General features: G+C 44.3%; 1 protein-coding gene and 1 long non-coding RNA gene across 7 annotated transcripts in view; one reads left to right on the top strand and one right to left on the bottom strand.

Moving 5' to 3' along the window:
- The first annotated feature begins 2,104 nt into the window (after positions 1-2,104).
- Positions 2,105-22,560, top strand: part of tle2b (TLE family member 2, transcriptional corepressor b) — a 32,907-nt gene continuing 12,451 nt past the window's right edge. For 2 of the 6 annotated variants that reach the window (XM_061296591.1, XM_061296587.1), the window contains exons 1-5: positions 2,105-2,265; positions 4,650-5,076; positions 9,217-9,314; positions 9,593-9,656; positions 13,882-13,926. In XM_061296591.1, coding sequence (XP_061152575.1) covers positions 5,053-5,076; positions 9,217-9,314; positions 9,593-9,656; positions 13,882-13,926 — 231 coding nt within the window. In that variant the 5' untranslated portion in view covers positions 2,105-2,265; positions 4,650-5,052. Of the gene's footprint in view, positions 2,266-4,361; positions 5,077-7,652; positions 7,794-9,216; positions 9,315-9,592; positions 9,657-13,504; positions 13,705-13,881; positions 13,927-22,560 lie in introns of those variants that run through there. The other 4 variants (XM_061296590.1, XM_061296588.1, XM_061296592.1 and 1 more) reach the window with 4 other exon arrangements.
- Positions 6,030-7,683, bottom strand: LOC133166587 (uncharacterized). The gene is made up of 3 exons (XR_009717824.1): positions 6,680-7,683; positions 6,290-6,397; positions 6,030-6,187 (listed from the first exon to the last, which is right to left on the bottom strand). It is a non-coding gene; the product is annotated as an uncharacterized LOC133166587 (long non-coding RNA).

Raw genomic sequence — 22,560 nt, 5'->3', positions numbered from 1 at the left:
GCCTCACCACTCATCTTTCTTTACATCCTCGCGTGTCAGGGCAGGACAGTGAGTGATGTCGACGCCATTGTGCCGGCTCGCCTCATTTCCCCGACTGTCGGATCTTGTTAAAGCTCATTAATAGCGCGACGAGTCACTGTCACTTCTTTTGACTCACATGAGGACGTCAGACAAAATCTCATTCCATTACCTTTTTATGTTTTGTTAGCACTAGCCTTGGTGCTAATAGTATTTTTTTAGACTTCTATAAAAGCACTTGAAAACACCACAAGCTTTTATTTCTTCGTCGCTCAGCGAATTTCATCTAATGAGAATCCATTAGCGTAATGCTAATGGCTATTAGCATAGCTGTTACGGTAATGATTTCAAGGAACTAACACCAACGGTGAAGCAACACATAAGAGCATACAACAGAAGAGAATTAAAACATGGTCTATTCATCCAAACCATATCATTTTGTCTAACGTAATTCAACTAGCTAACTACTAACATACAATACGAAACGACATTGACGGGCGAACGGAAACTAGGATAGAATGTCAGCCAAACATTATTTATTCCAGATGATGCTTCGTATCAAAGCACCAATGGCATTAATAATAAATCCAGTAAATACATCAGCACATGAACATCATAGAAGTAAAACAATGTGAAAATATGTCAATGTCAAACACACACACACATGAGCGACACAGTTCTTTCCTGCTGCTGGGGAGCAGGAAATAAGTTGGATGCAGCTAATTCTGGCATGCGGTCCCTGCACATGTCCCACATATATAGTGTCAAAACATCAAACAAAGGAAACAACACCCAAAGCAAACACACACGCACACACTCAAGCGCACATCGTTAAATGTTTGCGCTGCAAGGTTGCGAGATTATATTTGCTTGCTGGCATGAAAGGAAAGGCAACAACCCTCTCCGGCCTTCATTCAGGACATTCCAATGGAAATGTGTGGACAATTGTGGGTTAAATGACAAAAGTGATGAGCCAGACCCTGAAAACCTGTTTATGAATTCATGTTGTTTTCCTGCCAAACCTGTCCTATTTACCAGAAGAAAAACACACACACACCTGTTGTCTTATTTTTGTGCTTTGTGTATGACAGCCCAAGTTGTCACAAAATGGCGCCCGACAGACCCCACAAAAACTACTGTATGGTGTTTTGGTTCGAGTTATAACCTCAGATGCGAACTAGCACCTCCTGGAGGTATGGAGGCTTATATTGTAGAGTTTCTCCAGACTTTCGATCCTTCCATCCACTGGATCAATTTTGCATTGGTCGACTGATTGTTGGAGTTAAATGCTGTGATCTAATTCTATTGATCACCAATCAAAAAGCCATTTGTTGACAAATGACTTTTTGATCGCAATTTGTTGGATTCTATGGATGTTTGATAATTGTGCTGTTTATGGTAGAAACACAAAAACCTTTTCAATTTTCTTACTGACGTCATGAACTATAAATATTCATGTACGTAAATTCCCAATACCAGTGAAATATGCAGCATGTGTAGAAAGTATTATGCTACTTGCTCTAAGTTTTACCTTGAAAATCTAGTTAATAAACAGCATAATGAACTTTGACTCAATTAAGATTTTTAATGAGCTTGTTGCAAACAACTGAATGGTACAACATCCTTCAAGAAAGTCTCTTAATAAATTATGAGAGATAATGATATACGTTGTTATATAATGATTGAGTTAATACTAAAGCCTCGGAATTGAATGGAGTTCTTTTTCTTCCTCCCTTTTCTCGACGTGTTATCTTCAATCTACCCCACATAAAACAAACCGGCTCTTTATGTGTGTTCTTTAGGGGTTGAAATTAACGCTGGAATTTAGTGAGCGTTTACGTAGCGTGACTGACAGCCCACCGTGAGCGTGCGTGTGGTTCGTGCGCGCGCTCGCGTGTGTGTGTGCGCGCGCGCACGAGCAGAATAATTGGAACTTCAATGCCCACAATCCCCACAAGACTCCTCAGCCCTCTCCCCCCTCCTCTCGCGCTCCCAGACATCTCCTCACTCCCATTGGTCAGCATCATCTATGACGTTGGAACCCAACGTGGGGTTCTCGCGAAGACAATTGGCTCAGCTTTCTCCAATCGGCGCGCGAGGAGGAACTCCCGGCCAGCTGGGTTTTTAAGGTGGAACGAGGAGATGGCGGCAGCCGAAATTGAGACGTAAATGCATCTTCCCGCGCTTTTCCGAGCTTGTTGTTACTGAACCAGGAAGTGGAAGGCAGCGCGGCGCTCTTCACGACAGGTGAGCCACTCTAAATGTCATTTTTTCTCATGAATATAAGTGAATATATAGTTATTTACATTCGTGAATATCCGCAGGATATAAGCCACACCTTCAAACAATGGACGCTGCTTAATATTGAACTTAACCACGCTCAAACATTAAACACGTTTATTTTTGACTAACCATATAATTGTGCTTACAAATGAAAGTTGTTTTTTTAGATTAAGATAAACATTGCTGTTATGTTCGGGTCATATTTGAGCGATAACTGCGAACACACGAGTGTACGCTATCACCCACCATTTGTTTCGAGTGCTTTCATGTCAGTCTATCTTTTTTGGTTTTAATCGTCTTTCTGTCCAAAACGATGCTCATTAAAGTCATGCTCTTAAAGTAAAACAATTATATCTAAAAATCATCTTTCCCCATTGAACTGAATGGAAATGCCATTAATTCGTCCCAGCAAAAACATACAGTCATGACATAACACAGTAGAATGTAAATGAAATCTCTTTTGTGTAAGGGTGGACGTTTTTGTATTGTATTTGAACTACATTCCCCCCTGTTGTTGTGTAGAACCATGGGAACTGTTATTTTACACTGTTTGTTATCTGGTAGGGAAGTCCGTTTGCAAGCTCAATACAATTTCTATACAAAGACAGACTGAAGTGAAATTATGTGTTTATTGTCAATGATATCAGTGGCAAATCTCGTATGTTTTTTCCTGGGGGCAATAGATGTTGCATTTTGAGATACTGAGGTCACAATTCTCCTCAAATTATTATTTGTGCTTTAGTAAGGTTTCCCGTCTTGAAAGGCATTGAATTCATGAATCAAAATCAAAGCCTTTGCTGGTATGAAAATGTCCACTAGAAGTCTTGAAAATGTTAAAGCATGATAAGATTTGTTATGAGGCAAGAAGTTTAACTTGAATGGAAGGGCGTTCCCCAGAAGTAGTTTGTTACTGTCCCACATTGTATAGTTTTGTATGTGGCCATAATTAACACTTGTGGACTACCCTCTGGCTGACCCGCTTGTTATCAAACGCCTTACTGGAAACCCTGCACCCACATGCCAAGACGGGCTGCATCCAATTCAACAGTGCGGGATTAATGGCTGTTTGATCAAGTTCAAAGGCGGAGCTGCCCCGGATGAAGTCATTATGAAGCACTCCAAAAGATGTCTGGGCCAGGCCGGTCGGTGCTCTCAACATGGAAATACTTTAAATAACGCAACTTAGCCTGTAAATAACGTGCAAAGGAGGTAACGGCCGAGACAGAAACGGAAAGGCAGATGTGTCCTCGCGTGGGATGTTTTTGTGGACTGTTGTTGTGTTAATGGCCTTCATGTTTGAGGTTGTGTTGTGATTTTTAAAATAACATGTGGGCGCAAGGCTTTGTCGCGTTGTTTTCTTTCTTGTCAATATTTTCGTAAACAGATGCGGCTAAAAAGGGGAGTTTGCGCCGTTGTGGGAGAAAACACAGCCGACTCATTCCCTTTAAATGTAGCGCAGAGGCTAGCTAGCGGGAGGTGAACTCCAAGACTTTGACCCTCGATCATGTGGCCATGTGTGGCATTCGTCCCGAAATAAAAATTACACTAGTGGATTATTTTTGGCAGTCTTGATTTATAAATTTAGACTGGTCCGATGGGGCCAACATCTAAAGTTGGGTAGCGGCCCATCAGAGCGGCGTCATGGCCGCCGGCCATCGGGCCACTATTAATGTCGAATCCATTTTTTTTTTCCCCCTAATTTTTGTTCCAGAACTAACAGTTTGACACAAATTCAATTAATTTCTATGAAAATGAAGATTCCAATTGTCTACTCTATAGTATCATTTTTCAGTGCAGTGTAAATATTTCATGTATGTCACTACACATTGTAAAAACCGTGGGGGCGTGGCGTTATCTCCTTGAAAAACGGCGTGAGTAATAATATTGCGCCTGTGTGTGCGCGCTCGCAGATAGCTGTCACGAATCGCTGTATGAATGTCGGCGCGTTTGTTTGGGAATCTCAATGCCTTATTGGTCTTTGTGCATGACTGATTGCTCTCTCTCTCTCTCTCTCTCTCTCTCTCTCTCTCTCTCTCTCTCTCTCTATGTGTGCGTGTAAGACCATAACTGAGAAACGAGCCATGTCGCTCTCTCTCTCGCTCTCTCTCTCTCCGTTCCACCTTAAGAGCAGCTTTAGCAGCCTGTCCTGTTTGTGTTGAAGCCAACAGGCACAATATATTACAGTCTCTAGGGCTTGCTGCTGAAAATCCTGCTGGATCCTCCACTCACCTGCTCTTCTTTCCTGTTTTCCCCTCGTTCTTTTTTTTTTTTTTACTTCCCATCATATTTAAAAAAAACAAAGCTCACTCACTCTCTGTCCTCCTCATCCCTCCTCTTCCATTCTGCAGCAGCGTGTCACAGAGGAGGAAGCCCAAGCTAGAAGAGGGAGACCATCCATCTGTGTGTTTATGTTTCTGTCAGTGGACGGCCGGGTGAAGAAGGGCCACCGAGAGACGTGAGGAACAAGAGGGGGGGGGAGACGACCGCGAAAAAGAAGAGAAGGAGAGAGGATGTAATTGTCACGTTTGGATCTTGACTGATCGCAGCAGGAGGACGACTTGATAAGAGGAGAGCGTGGAAACTAAGTCTTGTGTGTTCTCATGACAGTGTTGGATACGAGCGCATTGGATTGACTTTGCAAAAAGACGACAAAGAAGTGGACTTTGTGAACCAGTGGAGGGCAGAGGAGTGGAGGGCCAGGGGACTAACCTGGCCATCAAACGGACTGGAAGCCTCTCCTCTCCTGGGATCATGTACCCTCAGGGCAGGCATCCGGTAAGTTTTTTTTTTCTGAAAAAATGTTTTGTGTCGTACAGTCTTGTAAGTAAGTATACGTGTACTTTGTCCGTGCAAAGGCTTACTTAACCAGCAGCTAAATTCCCTCATATCCATTGTCACTTGTATAAAAAGCCTGCTGCGCCTTCTGTGACGTTAACGTGGCTGCCAGAGTCATACAAAGTGAAATAAAGGTTAAATATGCAGAAAGTAATAATAATAATTGAAAAAAAAATAGCTAGAGGGTGAATAACAGCTTTGGCTCAGTGTGGTATTTTTTTTTTTTTCTCTTCTCCAGGCTTGCTTGCTATAATCAGATTTATTTGTCATTCTCCATGTCTGTGCTACAAATAGGTCAGCGGCCACTTTGCTGTGTGAGCCTGCAGACTGACTTACACACACACACACACACACGTACACACACACACACACACACACACTTATGCATAACTATCACACAGAATTATGAATGACATTTCGCAAGAGTCGGGCATGAGGAATCAATTATGTGTGCGCAGAGAATGCTAATAAGACTTAAAGAGGGAGGAACTGAAGAAGTAGTAACAAAGGCAGAAAGTAAAAATGGGCAAGAAAAAAAAAAGGAATGTTTTGAAAATGAAAAAAAATGAGAGAAGGGCGAGTGGGAGCGAGCCTCCTCCGCTCGCCCAAATGACTTTGCGATAAAGTTACAGTCCAACAGGTCGACGGCCAAAATGTAACTCGCTTCCACTCGCCATCTCTCCGTGACCCCCCCCCCCCCCCCCCCCCCACACACACACACACACACACCACCGCCCCTCCGCCGGCACATTTATTTATTTCTGGTACGGCAAGGAAATGTGATCCATCCAAACATGCAGGGCGCTTTCACGTGTTTTGTGTCGACAGCTACACAAAGACAGCACAAGTTGTGAATAACAACAGCAAGTTTCAAAAAAATAAAAAAGTATTTATTTTACATTACGCATGATGAAAAAAAAACACTATTATTCCGAACACGACTGCAGTTCATCCTGTTTCTTGTTTGGGCAATCTTCCTTTCCATGTGTAGCTGGAATATTCATTTCCTGTTGTTCCGTCTCATGCAAATGCACTAAGTGCACGTCGAAAGCTGCCCAAGTAGAAGAGCGAGCAAAAAGTTGATCAAAAAGCAAATATTGTTAGTCACTGTGCCTTCTGATTGACTGGCGATTCAATTGATTGTGACGTTAACCTTGGTGTGAAACAACAGAGGGCTGTTATTCCAAGTAGACGCGTCCTTGCATGAAAATGTCCGACTTCCCGTCGGCCAGCGTGAACGTGACTTTTCCTTTCTGGGTCCCTGCGGAAGGAAATTTCTTTTGTAGATGAAATGGCAAAAGGCGAGATTCTTCTATTCAGACAACTCGCTGGATATCGAAACCGTGTTGGATGGTATTTGCAAGCCTGTAATTGATTCCACTGGACGTTTGTGTGTCCACGTGAGCATCTTTTCATGTTTTATGTGTGCATTTGCACCTCGGTGGCTGACGTGTTAGATGGCATTTGCAACCCTGTAATTGATTCCACTGGATGTTTGTGTGTCCACGGGAGCGTCTTTTCATGTTTTTCTGTGTGCATTTACCTTCTGTCCTTCCATTCCCATGAAAGCTTCGAGGCACGTTTCTGCTGTCAGAAGAGGTGCTGGCTGGTGTGTCATGACAATAAATGGAGTCTCGGTCCGACTTTAATTACGCAGTACATTTGCTCGTGGCAAGGGAAAAAAAAAACACCCGCCATTAATGAGGACCAGGCATTTGTGAATCTGTGTGTAATAGAAGTGTGAGTTTTGAATTTGATGTGGCTTTTTGTAACGATAACCATAGAACAGGAAAGTGACCTTATATGCGAGAGGTGCTAGTTTCCCGATTATTAGGAGCAACCCAAATACAGTGATGCTTTGTGTTATGGGTGCAATGAGTATTATTTTGACTGTCTTCATGTGTTTCAGCACCATTTGTGTTCAGGGTCACTCGTAAGTTGACGCATTGACTTTTGACCTTGGCAATTTCTTGTAATGTCTATCCTGCTATTCTCAGCAAACAATTTGCCAACCTAGCGACATTCAATCTAAAAGTTGTTGCACTGCCAGGTTGTTGAGCCGCCAGTCTTCAAATACCTTCCCAAACTCACCCACTGTGTTTGCACATAACGCAATGTGAATCGACGCGCCCGTCGTCAGGAAACCGTTTCTCATATCTGTCCTCCGGTCCCAAAAAACACCCCACAGAATTGCAGACGTGTTCACGAGGGGCGCAAACACTTGGCATTTCTCATCTCTTCATGTGTCTTTTGCCTCTAAATATTTCATCACGCGATGATTATTTCATGCGCTATCCGAATGCGCCTCTGCTTGTCTCCGAGACGTCCTCATACAAAATGAAGAGCGAGGCGTAAAGAATGACAGCGTTGAAAAGAGAAGATGCCTTCTTGCACAGGCATGCCCGCTAACACCCGCGTGTTGGTTGCTAGAGCGCACCGGAGGCTAAACGGCGGGCGGGAGAGGAGGAAGACGGGCAGACGGATCGAAATATTTCTTACCCAATCGCTCGCAGATGAGCATCTGTTCCGCACTTGAGCTGATTTGATCCCAAGTGAGGGACACTAAGAAAAGCTCAAGACGAACGAGTCGAAGGAGAGACAATTTGTGCTGACATCAGCTGCAGTGTCACTTTCAAGGACTGCCCGACCCAAACTCGGTAAAATTTCCATCGACAGCGTGACACGTCATTATTAATCTTGTTGTTTTGCCTTTGCATGACTCGGCCATTTTGAATCAGTCCAATATAGAGCCACTAAGATGACAGGTGATGGCCATGGCGACGGACGGACGGCCTCCGCCATCCCGTTATGCGATCGAGTCAAAACAGATGTCCCCCCACCCTCCCCTTGTTTACCTCCCTCTACTCGCCATAGATAATCCTCCCTAATTCTCTGCTTTGCGTGTGCCAAACTCGTCCAGATTGTGATTGACTGCTGTCCCACGGCGTGTGTGTGTGGGTGTTAACCCCCCCGCCCCTCCATTCACATCTACCTTCGAGATTAACAGGATCAGTTTGCGGTATCTGATTCCCTACAACGGCTGCATCTCACACACGCACACACACCGTCTGTACAAAAATACAGGAGGCGAGAGGCTGTTTTTCGGCCCTTGGTGACAGCCTATGGAACCCCCAAACAGTCTGCGTGGCCATCTGTCACAACACGGGGCTGAGCGCGCTCAACTTCAACAACAAATGTTTGCCATAGCCTACATACGCCGCCATTATTTGTAAATATTGGAGCTTTTCATCTCAGTTTTGCTGAAATGACCTACTACAAGAATCCTCTGTCATCATCTCTCACTCATATGATGTACTTTGTGTCCGTCTCGACTTCCTCGCCGCTCCGCCTCGTCTCGGCTCACTTTAGCTCAGCTCAGCTCGGCGGATTAATTACTGAGGGAAGCCCGCACATCTCTGACCTCCGCCGTCGAACTAATTGAAATCTAATTGAATTGTGCTTGTCTCGACTAATGATGCTCGCCACTGAAACCGCTAAACTTTTTGTTTTGGCTAACGACCTAATCGCCATAAGGTCATCATAAACGCATTGTGCCGATAGCTTCGACTAAGAAAAAATGGTACTTGGTCTGAATGATGAATTTGTTCTAATTCCCGACATCCTCTGTTGTTCCTCCAAGCTCGTGACAAACATGGAGGACGACAACTGGTCCCCCGAGAGTTGTTTTGTTCTGTTGCTTTTTGTTGAGCTTTTAGCAGGTGCCTTGATTTCTCCCTGCGATATTCTAATGACGTTTCCTCCCGTCGCAGCTCTTTGTAGGCTAGAATACATTAGCGCGCCGCGCAAGAAAGTGGGGAGGATGCTAATGCAGAAGAGCAGGAGGAGGGAGGGACAGTCATTAGCGGAGGACACTGCTTTATGATGTGTGGAAAGAGGAAGTGACCTTTCCTCACTTTCATCTTGGCGCTCTCACACATACACCAATGCCAGAGGGCACATGCATGCACGCACACACTGTTATATGTAATATTCTGTTTCATGGCATCAAGTGACACACATACACAGCTGAACGTCTGTCTTTTATCCCGTCCTCACGTCTGTCCTTTCTCTCCTGCCAAGGTCCCCTTGCAACCTGGCCAGTCTTTCAAGTTCACCGTCCTGGAAACTCTGGACCGCATCAAGGAGGAATTCCAGTTCCTCCAGGCCCAGTATCACAGGTAGGCATGTGGACTATAAAAAAAAAAACTTGCAGTACCACTGTCAGGTATAAACAGTCAGTGGCTGAAGATATGTTGTCTTTTGTTCTCCTAGAAACATATTTGTTATGAAATATGTTTTTCAAGACGGGAATTGGTCAATTATCCACCCTCCACCAATTTTTGCTTTTTGTTTTTTAACTCACGGCAGCAATTTTTTTTTTTCCTTCTGTTTGTGACTGTCTCCTGCAAATGTTGCTAACCACCTCATTTGCATATCCTTGTGTGTCCTTGTGCAGCCTCAAGCTGGAGTGTGAGAAGCTGGCCAGCGAGAAGACCGAGATGCAGCGGCACTACATCATGGTGAGTTTAATTCGCGTTGTTAGTTTCACTGTTTTTTTCTTTTTCTTTCAGTCAATCAGTATTCTTTGCTTCACGGTTCCTACAGTTGTAAATTGGTGAATTAACTTTTAGACCACTGTGGAGAATCCAAATCAAAAGTTCCAAATCTATTTGTTAGTTGAGAAAGACTGTCAGAACTCAAACGTGTGATGTCATGGTGTAAATATTGCCCATCCAATCTTTCTATGAACATTTAAACAACAGAATAGTCGCTTTGTGATGGGCTAAAAAGGCTCAGATTTGATCAATTGAAACAAGATGGTTATTTCAGTATATTGTGAGATTTATGTTTAATATTGCGCCTCGGGGGTTTTATGTGCGTCGGTGCAATAAAGGTTGGGAAGCACTTGTTTGGGCAATGTAACAAGTGGCCTGTTCGCTCCGCTATGATTATAAATCACTAAAAAGATGATCAATGGTTGTTGGCCTCATGGCACGATCTGAGCTTGCTTTATTCTCTTGGATGGCACTCAGAATGCACCTTTCAAAGTTCTGTAGCATATTTCTCCGTTTCCACCCTGCAGTCTTTTTTTTTTTTTCTTCCCCTGTTGTTTATTTATTTATTTATTTATTTATTTCTTATTTGTAGTCTCGCAGGCTGAGCTCCTCTTTGTCGGTGTCTATGTGTGACTAAAGGCTCATGTGTATTGTAAGCCTTTGTCTGTGGTACAAAATCCACGCAGAGCTGAGTAGAATTTGATATGCACCGTCTGCAAAGCTGCTCGCCTTTCATAAACCTGGGAGGGCAGGCCGGATCAGGACTTTAAGCTGGATAGACGCGCAGATGGGAAGGCACAAATTTAAGGATGGAAAGAGATGGTGGGATACATTTTACAGGCTGAGAAACAAATGATGCAGACAGAGAAAAAAAAATCCATTTTCTATCGTTAGGGTCATGGAGGAATTGGAGTCTGGAGCTAATCTAACATGAGTTTTTCCATCATGTACGTGCACTTCCTGTCCATCCAGGTTAGCACGGCCGACACTCCAGGCTCTTTTATTTGCAAAGCGGACTCTCCCCGTTGTGCATGGCACTGTGCTTCTCAGCCAGGGTTCAGAGATGACAGTCAGCGTGAAGAGGAAGAGGAGGCGGAGGCAGTGGAGGGAAATTGAGGCTCAGAGGAAAAGATAGCTTGAGAGAAAAATGGCTCAGTGTCAGGCTGGAGAGAAAAAAGCAATTGTGGATTGAAAGACGGATGGGACTGATGAGAGCAGGAAGAAATGGTGAAAGATAGCGACGTCATGCGTGTGGTAGAGTCTATATGCACAGACACGTAAATAATGTGAAGCAACAACGGACTGGCTGTGCCCACAGAGGAGATAACCCAGAAGGCTATATTTAGCTCGTTAGGCTTGTCATCCACACTGAGGCCCATCCGTGTTTTTGTGTGGTTGGGGTATTGGGTTATTTTCTTTTCTTCTCTGCTCGCCATGCTGCACTGCTCCCACCGTTACTGTTCATCACTTTTCGGATCTCTGTATACCCGGCAGAGGTGCAGGATGACATCAGGCGTTATTCTGTTGCGAAGACGATTTCGAAAATCCGTATGTTCCGCTTTCTCATGCTAATTTGTAGTCTTCCATACATCTTCAGAATACGCTGTTGCCGCGGGGAAAAATAAACTGAAACGAGTTGTGCATTTTCCTCAATGGCAAATGATGTTTACGAGCGAGAAAGGCTGTCAAGGTCTTTGGAAATACCAATATGCGCCTTTTTGTCCCATTATGGAATGGAAGTCATCTTTTCCCGGCCAATAGGGGGAGCCGTAGAGCAAGTATGCTCCAAATAATTGCTCTCGTAAACCAAGACTAAATTCAGGACTGATGATGGTGAAGGCTAGCGTCAAATTGCTTCCCAACAGTTTGGATGAGATTTGTGCGGATTGCATTTGTCTTCCAAGAATGGCGATTTAGGTTCTCGGGATTTAAGAGGGCCAGATCCAAAGGAGGGATTGATGTTTAAGAGCCTTAAAACAGTCTGACCAGTCTTAAAACAAGGCTGGTACAAAGGATTAAGGGGGAAAAAAAAAAACAGAGGTCTCCCTTAGAGTTCCTCCGTGTAGTAGTGCTCGTGTTGACTCTCGCTGTCTGCTGATGGAGTCCTCAATCGCTGCTCGCTAACCTGACCTCCGGTGCGCTTTCGACCAACCCGCTAATAAATGATTTAACATGCTGTCAGCGTCTGCGAGTGGGCGGCTAGATGAGCGAGACAAGCTCACCCAAGAGACGCCAAAGAACAATGCATTTGCAAAAGCTTTTACACACATGCTTGCCCCCACACGCACACAAATACACACGTGTTTAAATGGCACTCCCACACACCATGTTTTATGAATCCAGACTTGCACGAGAGGTTTGTGGTGTACCCACATCAACGCCCCTTCAGATGAACCACCTTAACACTCAGAAAGCTCCTTTTAAAGCGCCAGCTTTCCTTGCATAACAGAAGTCAGAGTTAAAAAAAAAATTAAACTCTTGTAGTTTCCTCCATGAAAATACAAAAAAGAGAAGTCTAATATTGTACTCTATAAAAACACACACGAATAAGTCCGATTCAACAGTTTGTGCCGTGCTCTTGATTCATTTCAGAGACACTGACTAAATGAGCTGCAGTCATTTTTGGTTGAAAAATATATGCCCATGAGTACTGCTGTATTGTCTGCCTACATGTGTTGCGCCACCCTTTGTATTCAAATACTGGTGTCTTAAATGGTTGTCACAACCGTGAAACCACTGCTATTCGTGTTCCCGGCGTAGTTGGTTGTTTGGATGCTAGCATCAAGCTAAGACAGCTGTCATATGGCAAAGCTCCTGTGCAATGATAAGTACGAGGAACATACACACACACACACACCGTTTTGTGTGATCTGTGGGTGGCCACTGTTTGTCGTTCGTGCTTAATGATGTCAGCCAGGTGGTTTATTGACCGCGCACACACACACACACACACACACACACGTCAATGGTCTACATTCACACATACATATTAGTGCTCTTATGCAGTGCAGAGTGCAGCAACTCACCACAGGCATTATATATAAAGGAACATGCTGGGGGATGGTGGCAGTTATGAAGCTATTAAAAAAAAGCATAGTTCGGCATTGCGATTTTAGCTGCAGGATAATTAGTATTATAAAACCTTTGCAAGTAGTGCACTTACACAACAATGCTAAGCACTTAGTGGACACTGAAGCTACTTCAATGCATGTGATGTTTGGTTCTTTGCAATCCTGGTTTGAACTCGCTGTAATTTATGCTCATGTAAGAAATGTATAAATAACATTTGCCGTCACTTTTATTTTCACGAGGGAGCTAATTCTGACTGACTCTCTGATGTAGAGATATTCCAAACATTTCTTATCTATTCAATATATTCGATTGTAATCATTGCAGCTCACCGGCGGCCCTCATGAGAAAAAACGGACAAATAGATGAAAGCATGCCTGACAAGATGGCCTGAGTGAGAGTTGAGTGTAGCATAATAGTAGCAGTGAAGAGGCCGACAGAGTAGATGGCCAGAGAATTAATAAGCATAGACAGACAGGAATCGAGTTAAAGAGAGAGGTGGCGGTAATGATGGAAAGGTGAAGGAGAGACTGATGAAAGATGTCACCGAGGTGAAAGAGACTGTACAAAGTGAGACGTCACATGCTTTTTATGTAAGAAAGCTTTTAATAGCTTTGAGTTGTGAGGTTTCATGTGCCAAGTGTGTGTTTCCATACGAGAAAGACGCTTGTTTTTTTTTCATGTGCGAGCGTGTCTTCGAGACCGTCAGGAAGTGAGCGCTAAGTACGCAACGGCGCTCGGCAAGCAGGAGAGCCGACATATTCAAAGCTGGGGAAGGAGACAGAAAATTGACAGAGATGACAAAGACTGGGAAAAAAAAGAAGCTAAAAACAAACGAGGATGATGACTCAACAGAAAAAGAAAGAAAGGATAATTGGCAAGAGGGACAGAGAGAAGAAATAGGAAATGTTTGGATGATAGTTTGACAGCCATTTGACCAGGGGTGTGTAGACTTTTTATATATCCACTGTGTATACAATACGGCCAATAACTTGGATAGACAAAACCTCTCTGAGGAGCCGAATGGGAACAACATTTTTTTTTTTAATTTGTATAACTCCGGAGATTATTTAATGAAAAAAAGTCTGACGAGTTTGTGTCGTCTTCTGTGTTTCCGCAGTATTACGAAATGTCCTACGGACTCAACATTGAGATGCACAAACAGGTAAGAGAGATTTTTCTTTCTTTTCAACACCGTTTGCTTGCTGAACATTGCTACATTTGTGTGTGTGTTTACTGAGTAGGCGAAAGGTGGTACTTTTTTTTTTTGCACACTCAAACAAAAATGCTTATCTTTTGTGTGTGTGTTTTTTTTCTTCCACTCAATGGCTTGTACGCCTCCATGTTTTATAACGGGGTCAGCAAATTAACTATCACATCATTTTTTTTTTTTGAAAATCAAATGCAGTCAGTTATAATTAGCGCTCGGTTTTGTTTCAACATAAACCAACAAAGGTGACCACCTTCAAAACCGCAAACGCGGTTAGCGCAAATCGTGATTGCCACAGCGGTCTCGCTTGTCGGCGAACGTCAGCGGCGCGCTCTTCAATAATGTTCCACTTTGCTCAACGGTGGAAAAGCAGCTTCCAATGCAGTCAAACGAGTGCTCCCGCAGTCTGCTATTACCCCGTAATCACGGTGTCATTTGTCAGTTAGAGTAATTATAGCGCGCCAATGTCTAAACTGACTTTCCGACGAAATAGTTGCCCCACTTAAACGCAGCAGTATGTCCGTCATAACGATCAAGGCTGCCTGCCATTTTTGCGCACCGACCCAAAGATGCCGATCACGTTTGAAAACAGGAAAGCCATTAATTACTTTTTATGACAGATTTGTTGCACAAGTAAAGCAAGACACATGCATAATTCCGGTGACAGATGGGCCGCGTCGATTCCAAAATCTGACACCAGACACGAGTATGGACAGAGAAGCATAAGGGAAAGAAACTCTCAGGAGAAGAAAACCAACAAGGTCATAACTTTGGATTGTAAAACCACATTTTAAAAAAAAAAAAACCACACTCGAGGGATTGAAACAGTCGCATAATGTGTGTTGAGTTCATTTTGTTGTTGAGTTATGAGCGGGGGGGGGGGTTAAATCTGGCATTGTGTTTGTGAGTGGAAAATAAACCTCAGAAAAGCACCGCAGCTCAAAGGAAACATTCATTAGGTTAGAACTTTCTTGGAAATGAAAAAATTTTGATTCCGTAACCCGCGCTAACACAGCAGTAGAGTAGGAATGATAGCAACCTAGCGAGAATAGGCGGTACAGAAAATGGACGGATGTGTACAAAAAATAACAGGCCATAAGCATAAAACAATCAAAGTGCGGCTGACGTATTAGCGTAGTAAGCGACGAAAAAGCAAATTTTGACATTACCTCGTATCCGGGGAAATAAACACGGTACTAAAGACGTGGAAAGGATCGAGATAAATTGAAGGGATGAAAGAGGGCTGCGTAAACAGGAAAGATGGAGATTAAGAGGCGATTGATAAAGACCTCTGAGAAGAGATGAAATGAGATGAAGCCAGAAAAGAAAGCAGCGGAGGGTGGAGGGAGCCCAAAGAGAGACATCAAGGACCCGGGCGAAGGAATAATGAATCATGAATACATTTAACACTATCTGCTCTTATTTCCTCTCCTCCTCCCGCTTAACATCCTGTTATCGCTCAGTCTTCCTCATGCTCATCATCATCATCCTCATGAGCGGCGTGGCCATTGCGTGTCCCGGCATTAATTGAGCCGTAACATCCCCCATCTTTGCTCCCTCAGTGCTCTTCCTCGCCTTCATCTCCTTTTCACAGTAGATTTTAACTATGCGAAGGCAGCGGATATATACGCCGCCGCTTCGGCTTGTAGTCATGTGACTCTTCCGACAAGCTTGAGCAGAGCCCCCCCGACCACCACCACCACCACCCTTTCTATACACTTTGAAATTCAAACATGCACTCTATACGGTGGTGGTTCAGCGAGTTGCTCCAATGGCCGGGCCGTGCGTGTTGTTACGCCCCGAGGAGTGTGGTGAATGCATGAATGAGGCGGAAGGCTTTGCTGGACCAGTCAAGAGTGCTCATAGACTACTGCAGTGCAGTCTGGAAAAAAATAAAAGAGAACAAGTGGTAAGAGGGAATAAGATATTTCCTCCCTGTCCTCAGAAGCTGCCTTTTGTAGGGACTTGTGAGGAGGGCGCCCCCGGCTGGCTAATAGCAGCAACACCCACACGATGGAATTTTGAAAGAAAAACATTAGACCAGGCTAATCCACTCCAGTCCTGCAGGTGGAACTAATCAGCATTATAGAGATCATATTCCTTCATGACACATTTGATTTAATGTAGATAGTTCCAGCATAATGAAGATGGACTGTTCTCCGTATGCGAAATGTTCGCCGTTCGATTTAATGTCATTTGCTGGAGATTTATCCTCAAAAGTCATTCCTGTTTTCATTTGAATTGCTGAGATCAAACCGTTGTCTGTCTGTCCTTGCAAAACCTTCACAAATGCCCCCCCCCCCCACGGGACAATTTAACGGGCAGGAACGTGGTTCACATTACGATGGCGTTGTATCACTTTTGCTTTGCCTGGAAAAATAACTTGTTACCTGATTATTAATTTTAACCCGTTTATCACCTCCCAAGATACGAAATGAATACAAATGTACTAGAATACGGCAACAAAAGCACAAAGCTCTCCAAAGAACCGGACAGGACAGTCGGGATGCTCCGCGGGCCGGGCCTTTTTCCTCTCCCGAGGACGCACGGAACAGCCGACTGTCCTTCCTTCCTGCTTGCCGCTTTCTCTGTGTGTCTGTGTGTCCCGAGTCACTCAGCCGTGCCTGCAATTTTTTTTCCCCACCGTCAAGAGTGTGTGTTGAGCAGAATTTGGCTTGCGCTGTGACCTGAATCCTCATCTCATTTGGAGGGAGGGAGAACGAGAGAGTGAAAGATAAAAAGAGAGAGAGATGCCTTCAATTTCAACTCATCTTTTCATAATAGGATTGGACTCTCTCTTTCTTCCTCAGTCTATCTTCCCGTGTCGTGTGTGGGTCACGTTAGCTCGGGAGCGGTCAGATGACTTTGTGCGTCTATTTCTGCCGTTTAGTTGGACTCTTCTCTGATCACTGATGTGCGATGACTCTTTTTGCACGTGTTGCCGCCACGTCTGTGTGCTCGAGATGTGTGCAGCTTTGATAGCTCTCTCTCTCTCAGTCCTGTGTGTGTGTGTATATGCGTAAAGGAGCTCATTGGTGAATAATGAGACGAAGAGAGATGGAGCAGGATGGAACCCTTTAGAGGTGACACAAATTAACGTAGCGAAAGAAAAAGGGAAGCGAAAAATGTGACGGGAGAGAAATTAACTGCAGAGAAAGCGGGATTCCCGTCGAGCTAGCCTTTTAACATAATGGCTTTGTCACTCTTCTAGAGGAGATTTTCTGTAAAGGGGGGTGCGGGAGTGAGCAGGAGAATAAGTCTCCATTATACTTTGAATATCTCGACTGTAACATTTATTTCAATTCAATTAGATCACTGTCAGAAATTAAACCAACCTAACTAAGGAAGATTTCATTTCTTGAGTTATGATTTCCATTTTACCCGCTGCATTGCATTGTGCAAGCTGGTGAGCTGCCATGGTGCGGCTATGACTAATAGCTGGAGTTATAATACAGCCAGAGAGAGAGAGAAAGGGCGAGCGAGGCTTGTTAGACTGCCACCACGGCTGGAGCACCGCAACATTTGGGTCTCACACTCACTTTGCCCTAGAAAAATTCCCTGTGTGTACAACTCGTGTGTATTTTTAGAGGTGGCTGTTGTGGTCTATGTGGGATTCTCATCGTTCTTACGGTCACACTCAATGTAATTAATGTGTTAGCTTACTTTATGGATGAAGGATCAGGCTAATGCAACCGTTAATATGATGTGTGTCTTTTTCCAAGAGCTGTGTCATTCAGTAATTATCACGCGGCCATCTTAGAATTGATTTCTCTTTGTCGGCCATTTTGAGGCTAATTTCATAATCGACAACGCTGTGCATTTTCGCAAGCACGTTAATCTTGGTGACTTTTTATAACATTTCCTTCAAATGAGGTTTGAGAGTTGATTTAGACATTTCAGTTTTGTCTTCCATTTTAGATGATCCAGCCTTTCGCTTAAGAACTTTAGCTTGTCAGCTGGAGTCTATCCCAACTGATTTGGGGTGAGAGGTGGGCGACATCCTAGATTGGTTGCCAGCCACTTTGAAGGCACGTACCAACTATCTGAAAATTACGTGATCTACATTTTTTTATTTTGTGTTTGGTTGGATCATGGCAGCTGTATTTGATGACGACACGAAATTCCTCTTCATGGGCGCCAGCGGCTGGCAGAAACGTATATGTGGGAAAAACTTTGCTCATCGCACGCTCGACTTCCTTCAAACTCTGCACACTTGCGTGGTGTTGCATCTTTTTCTAAATGTTTCTTTCTCCTGCCTGGTCGGCTGCCTGTCTTCTCGTAGTTCTACTATGAATCTTGTCTTTTTGTGTACGTGTGTGAGCAAGTGTGAGCGCTGGTGGCTTTCATGCTGGAAGGCTTTGCTTGCTCTGCACACATCTCTTTGTACTGGATGTGTGCACTTCTCTGCTCTGTTTGGATTGCTTTTCTGTGTGCGCCCTTCTTGGCTGCGTGTGTGCGTGCGCCTCATTTTGTGTGTTTAGCTGTATTTATACGTGCTGTGTGTCTGATTGTTCGTGCTGTTGGTGTATGCGTGTGCTTTTTTTTTTTTTTTTACTTCCTATTTCCCTTCTTCTCCCTCCATAACAGCAGGGCTATCAATCAGAGGCAAGGGAGGAGGACGAGAAGCTGGCGTCATGCCAGGGAAGACAGGCTGGCACGCTGCCCAGAGGAGGGAGGGAGGGGGAAAAATGAGGCAGGGGAGGAGTAGGGGCAGAAGAGGATGAGAGAGAGTGAGAAGGAGGACAAGGAGGGAGAGTGGAGCAAGTACAAGGAAGCGAGAGAGGAAGAAAGTGGCCGAGAGAGAGATACAAATGAACAGAAGGATGAAAGGTGGTGGAGAGGAAAAAGATGATGTCACTGAAGTGCTGCAAGCCTCCAACAGCAATCAGTGTCTGATTAGCGCGTTAGCGGCTACAAATATTGACCTTTTGCAAGCGGGGGGATTACGTAAGAGTCACTGCGTGTTTGTATAGAGACTATTCTCACAACTGTTTAGGGGATATTTACATCATTCGAAAAGGCCGTGTTTTATTTAAAAAAAAAAAAAAAAAAATGTTTTACACGTCGAATGCCTATCAAAAATACCACTCTAAAAATACAAATATGGCTTTCAAAATCCTCACAACGTTCGCCATCAAATACAATAAACACAACTTCGCTGAACGTCGTAAAAGCACGGATGCAAAGATCTCTTCCGAAGACCTCCACGCTAACCCTTTTTGTGAATTCCTCAGATTGATTTGACATTTCCCGGCATTTATTTGATAGCCCCCCCCCCCCCCCCCTTTCCCAGGCAAGTAAAAGGTGGCCATTTTGAGCAAGCCTCAGCTCCCGCAGGGTCAACGGTGTTCGCTGCAGCAGTCGATCACAAGGAGGAGAGCGCCTTGTGGCAGAAATAGAAGAGATGTTAGCGATTTTTCAGTCAGCGAGTGGGTTGAAACACTCTCCTTTCTTTTCCGACCACGTCGGGCGAGTCGACGGGTTGTCCTTGATGGCGGGCCCGAAGCCCGCTGGGCGCCGAGTCGCCGACACGAAACGTTCAAGCTATGTTATTCTCTGCAGCTGTTGTTTACTTTTTCAAATATACCCACAAGTGTACATTTCCTTCCCACCTGTCTTACTTTTCTCCCCCCCCGTCTAACTTTTTCCTAGAATCCATTTTGACAGCCATTGTAAAGCTGACAGGCACGTGTAAAATGTTTTTTTTACGACGCGGGCGGAGAGGAAGTGGGGGAAATGTTAGAACTACCAAAGTAAGCTCTGGAGAGCTTTTCCACTCTGGGTGTGATTCTGGTCCACCGGGCCAGGTGCTGGTGTGAAAACAGACTTCCTCACTCTCCTTGTTTGACAAAATCACCGCAATCTGAAGCCGCGGGGTGACCTTTCAAACCCAGCATAATAGCTCCGCGACCCGTGTGGAAAAATCGAGTATGCTTAAGGAAATTGACAAACAAGACCATCGGAATGACGGCGGAACACCCCAAAAAGTGGTTAACAAGTAAAATATCACTTTGTTGTATTCGAATGAGCAGGCACAAAGCACTGTTTTTAATTTGCATTGCTGCTGGCGTGAATAGTTTCCATTCCTAATGTTGACAGGTTGCTTCACATTCTCGCTGCTCTTCTCCAGCTCCAACCGCAGCTTAAACCAATGAATGCGCCTTTTGTGATTGAACGTTGCACTTGTGTAACACGTGTGTGCGTGTGTTACACACATTCCAGGTTGTACTCAACATTAACGAGACACTGATGGTATGAACACTTTCTGGGTGCGATGATCTAACCAGATAACAAGTGTGAGCGTGCTGTCAGTCATTGTGTGTTGTGTGTGTGTGTTTTGTTTTTCAGGCTGTGACACGCTAGTATGTAGCACCAACTCAAGAACAGCGTGTCCTCCTGGAACTAATTCTTGCTTTCTCCTTGCATCCATCATTTCCTTACAAGATTATTTTCTCCCCTTTGTAAGACAATAACACAAAGGAAAGTGTTGCTCAATGAAAAGTTGCCGTCATTGTTTTCTCACTTTTTTGGGGGAGAATCTCAAATCGACTTCAAGCTTTTTTCTCTCCCTGTCTGCGCACTTGGCAGCTTATCTGCCCTCAGGTGTTTATCGACACCCCCCCATGTCTCTCTCTCTCTCTCTCTCTCTTCTTTGTATCTGTCCATCCGCTCATCCCACCATCCATCCATCCAGCCTGTGCCAGCACTCCCTGGTGGCTGTGCCTTGGCAGGCCCACGGACAGGCATCTCCGCTCATGTTTGTGACACCTGGCTCGGTGCACACTCGGTTGCGGCCGAGGCCACTTTTGTGATGGTGCAAAAGCCCCGCTGGCTTTTTGGCTGCTTTCGCTCTATCGTGCTGATCCTCCAATATTTATACCCAACCCTCCAAAAAAAACTGTTGTATCTGTTGCTGCTGCTATTTCTCCTACGTTAGATGGTTTGTTTAGAAGGGTTAGGGTTAGACGTGTGTGCGCGCCAAACCAATTGTCCTCCTGCAAACAGTTTTCATGTTTACTGAAGATTATTTATGTATTGAAGTCACACTCATACCTCTCATTGTATAAAAATAAAAAAAGCCCGTCTCGTCTTGCCAAAGCTAAAGTCTTCCCAATTGCGAACATGACGTAGCTCCAGCCCCATTCTTGTCTTCAGTCAGTTTGGCAAGTGGCTGATTGAATTGTTTCCAGATTGCGAGAGCGTTGGCCAAGTAGGAGACGCTTGCTCGTTTGCAGATGTTTGTTGATTCAGACACACACGGCCTTTGTTAGCCTCTGTTCAGATGATTATCAAGAGCAAAACTATGCGGCCTCGACGCACTCGCAACCAAGCGAGTCCCTCGTGCCTTGCTTTAGTTCTCGTCATGTAGTCAAAAAAGAGTTGCCTCAAAAGCACAAAGAGGAAAAACTGCCAGTTTAATTTCCACATCCCCGTACACTTCTCCACAAATCCATCCCGACATGATCCATTTCTTTTATAGTTTGATCATGTGACGCCGCTACAATGCTTTCATAAGATCTTCAAGAAGTCGGCCCATTTCGTGCTCAACCTAGTTGTTGCTGATGATTATTGAATGTTAAATCCTCTTTAATCCTGCTTTTTATGCCTACACAAAGCAAAGGCTTGCGGGGTTCATTTTAGAATGTTTTCTTTGTGCGTGATTATTGATGTATATTGTGAGATGAAAAGTTACAATTGTTCGTTGGGGGGGGGGGGGGGTTATTTAATTTTTACTATGAACACAGAGGAACTGATTCAATGTTACACTAAAATGTGTCAAATAGGGGAAAAAAAATATTTGCGTTATCACTTATCACTATAGTAAAACCCAGTCAGGTTGCTAAATACTGGATTTACTCATGCATAAATCTCTCTACACACACAGACACACTAATAAATGTATGATGTAATTAGTCTGTGTCCTTGCAACTGTGTGCGGCGGCGGCCACAAATACACCGGCTGTGACTGACAGGCCGCCTCATCACACAGATGAGTGTGTGTTGTGTTCCCAACCTCGGCTCGTCGTTCTTTATCGCCGCCTTTTCATGTCCTCTGCTCATCCTTTCGTCATCCCCAGTGGTGGCAAGAAGATGGATCTAGAAAATTAAAGCCAGAAAGTAATGAGGGGAGAGGCCGATAATGGAAAAATTAAAAAGCAGAGCGGCCAAAAGGATGGGAGGGGGGGGGGGAGCAAAATAGAGGGATGAGTCAAAGCATAGGGGGAGGTGAGGAAGAGGAAGGCAAGTGGCGTAATCACGACTCCGAGAGCTGTTGTAGGAAAAGAGAGAATGGCTGAGTGAGGTAGGGAGCAAAATGAGGCTAAGGGCACTCAGACAGATCGAATTAGACACACAGTAGAGGCTTTGTATGCGTGTACGCAGCTGGATGCTAACTAGCTTTGTGGATGTGCAGCAACACAATCGCAAAATGGTTTTAGGACAACAGAATGCATATTTATATGCTTTCTCAAATATATTGTCACCAAATGAACTGACGAGCGAGCGGCATTCACTTCATTTGGAACACCTGCATAATGAAACAACGCCGCCGGTTTGGGGGGGATTTAAAAAAAAATTTGAGGCCAAAAT

Source organism: Syngnathus typhle, linkage group LG14 (genome assembly GCF_033458585.1).
Source record: "Syngnathus typhle isolate RoL2023-S1 ecotype Sweden linkage group LG14, RoL_Styp_1.0, whole genome shotgun sequence".
Taxonomy (NCBI): Eukaryota; Metazoa; Chordata; class Actinopteri; order Syngnathiformes; family Syngnathidae; genus Syngnathus; species Syngnathus typhle.
The sequence above is the reverse complement of the archived record's forward strand: the minus strand, read 5'-3'. Positions and strand labels throughout refer to the sequence as shown.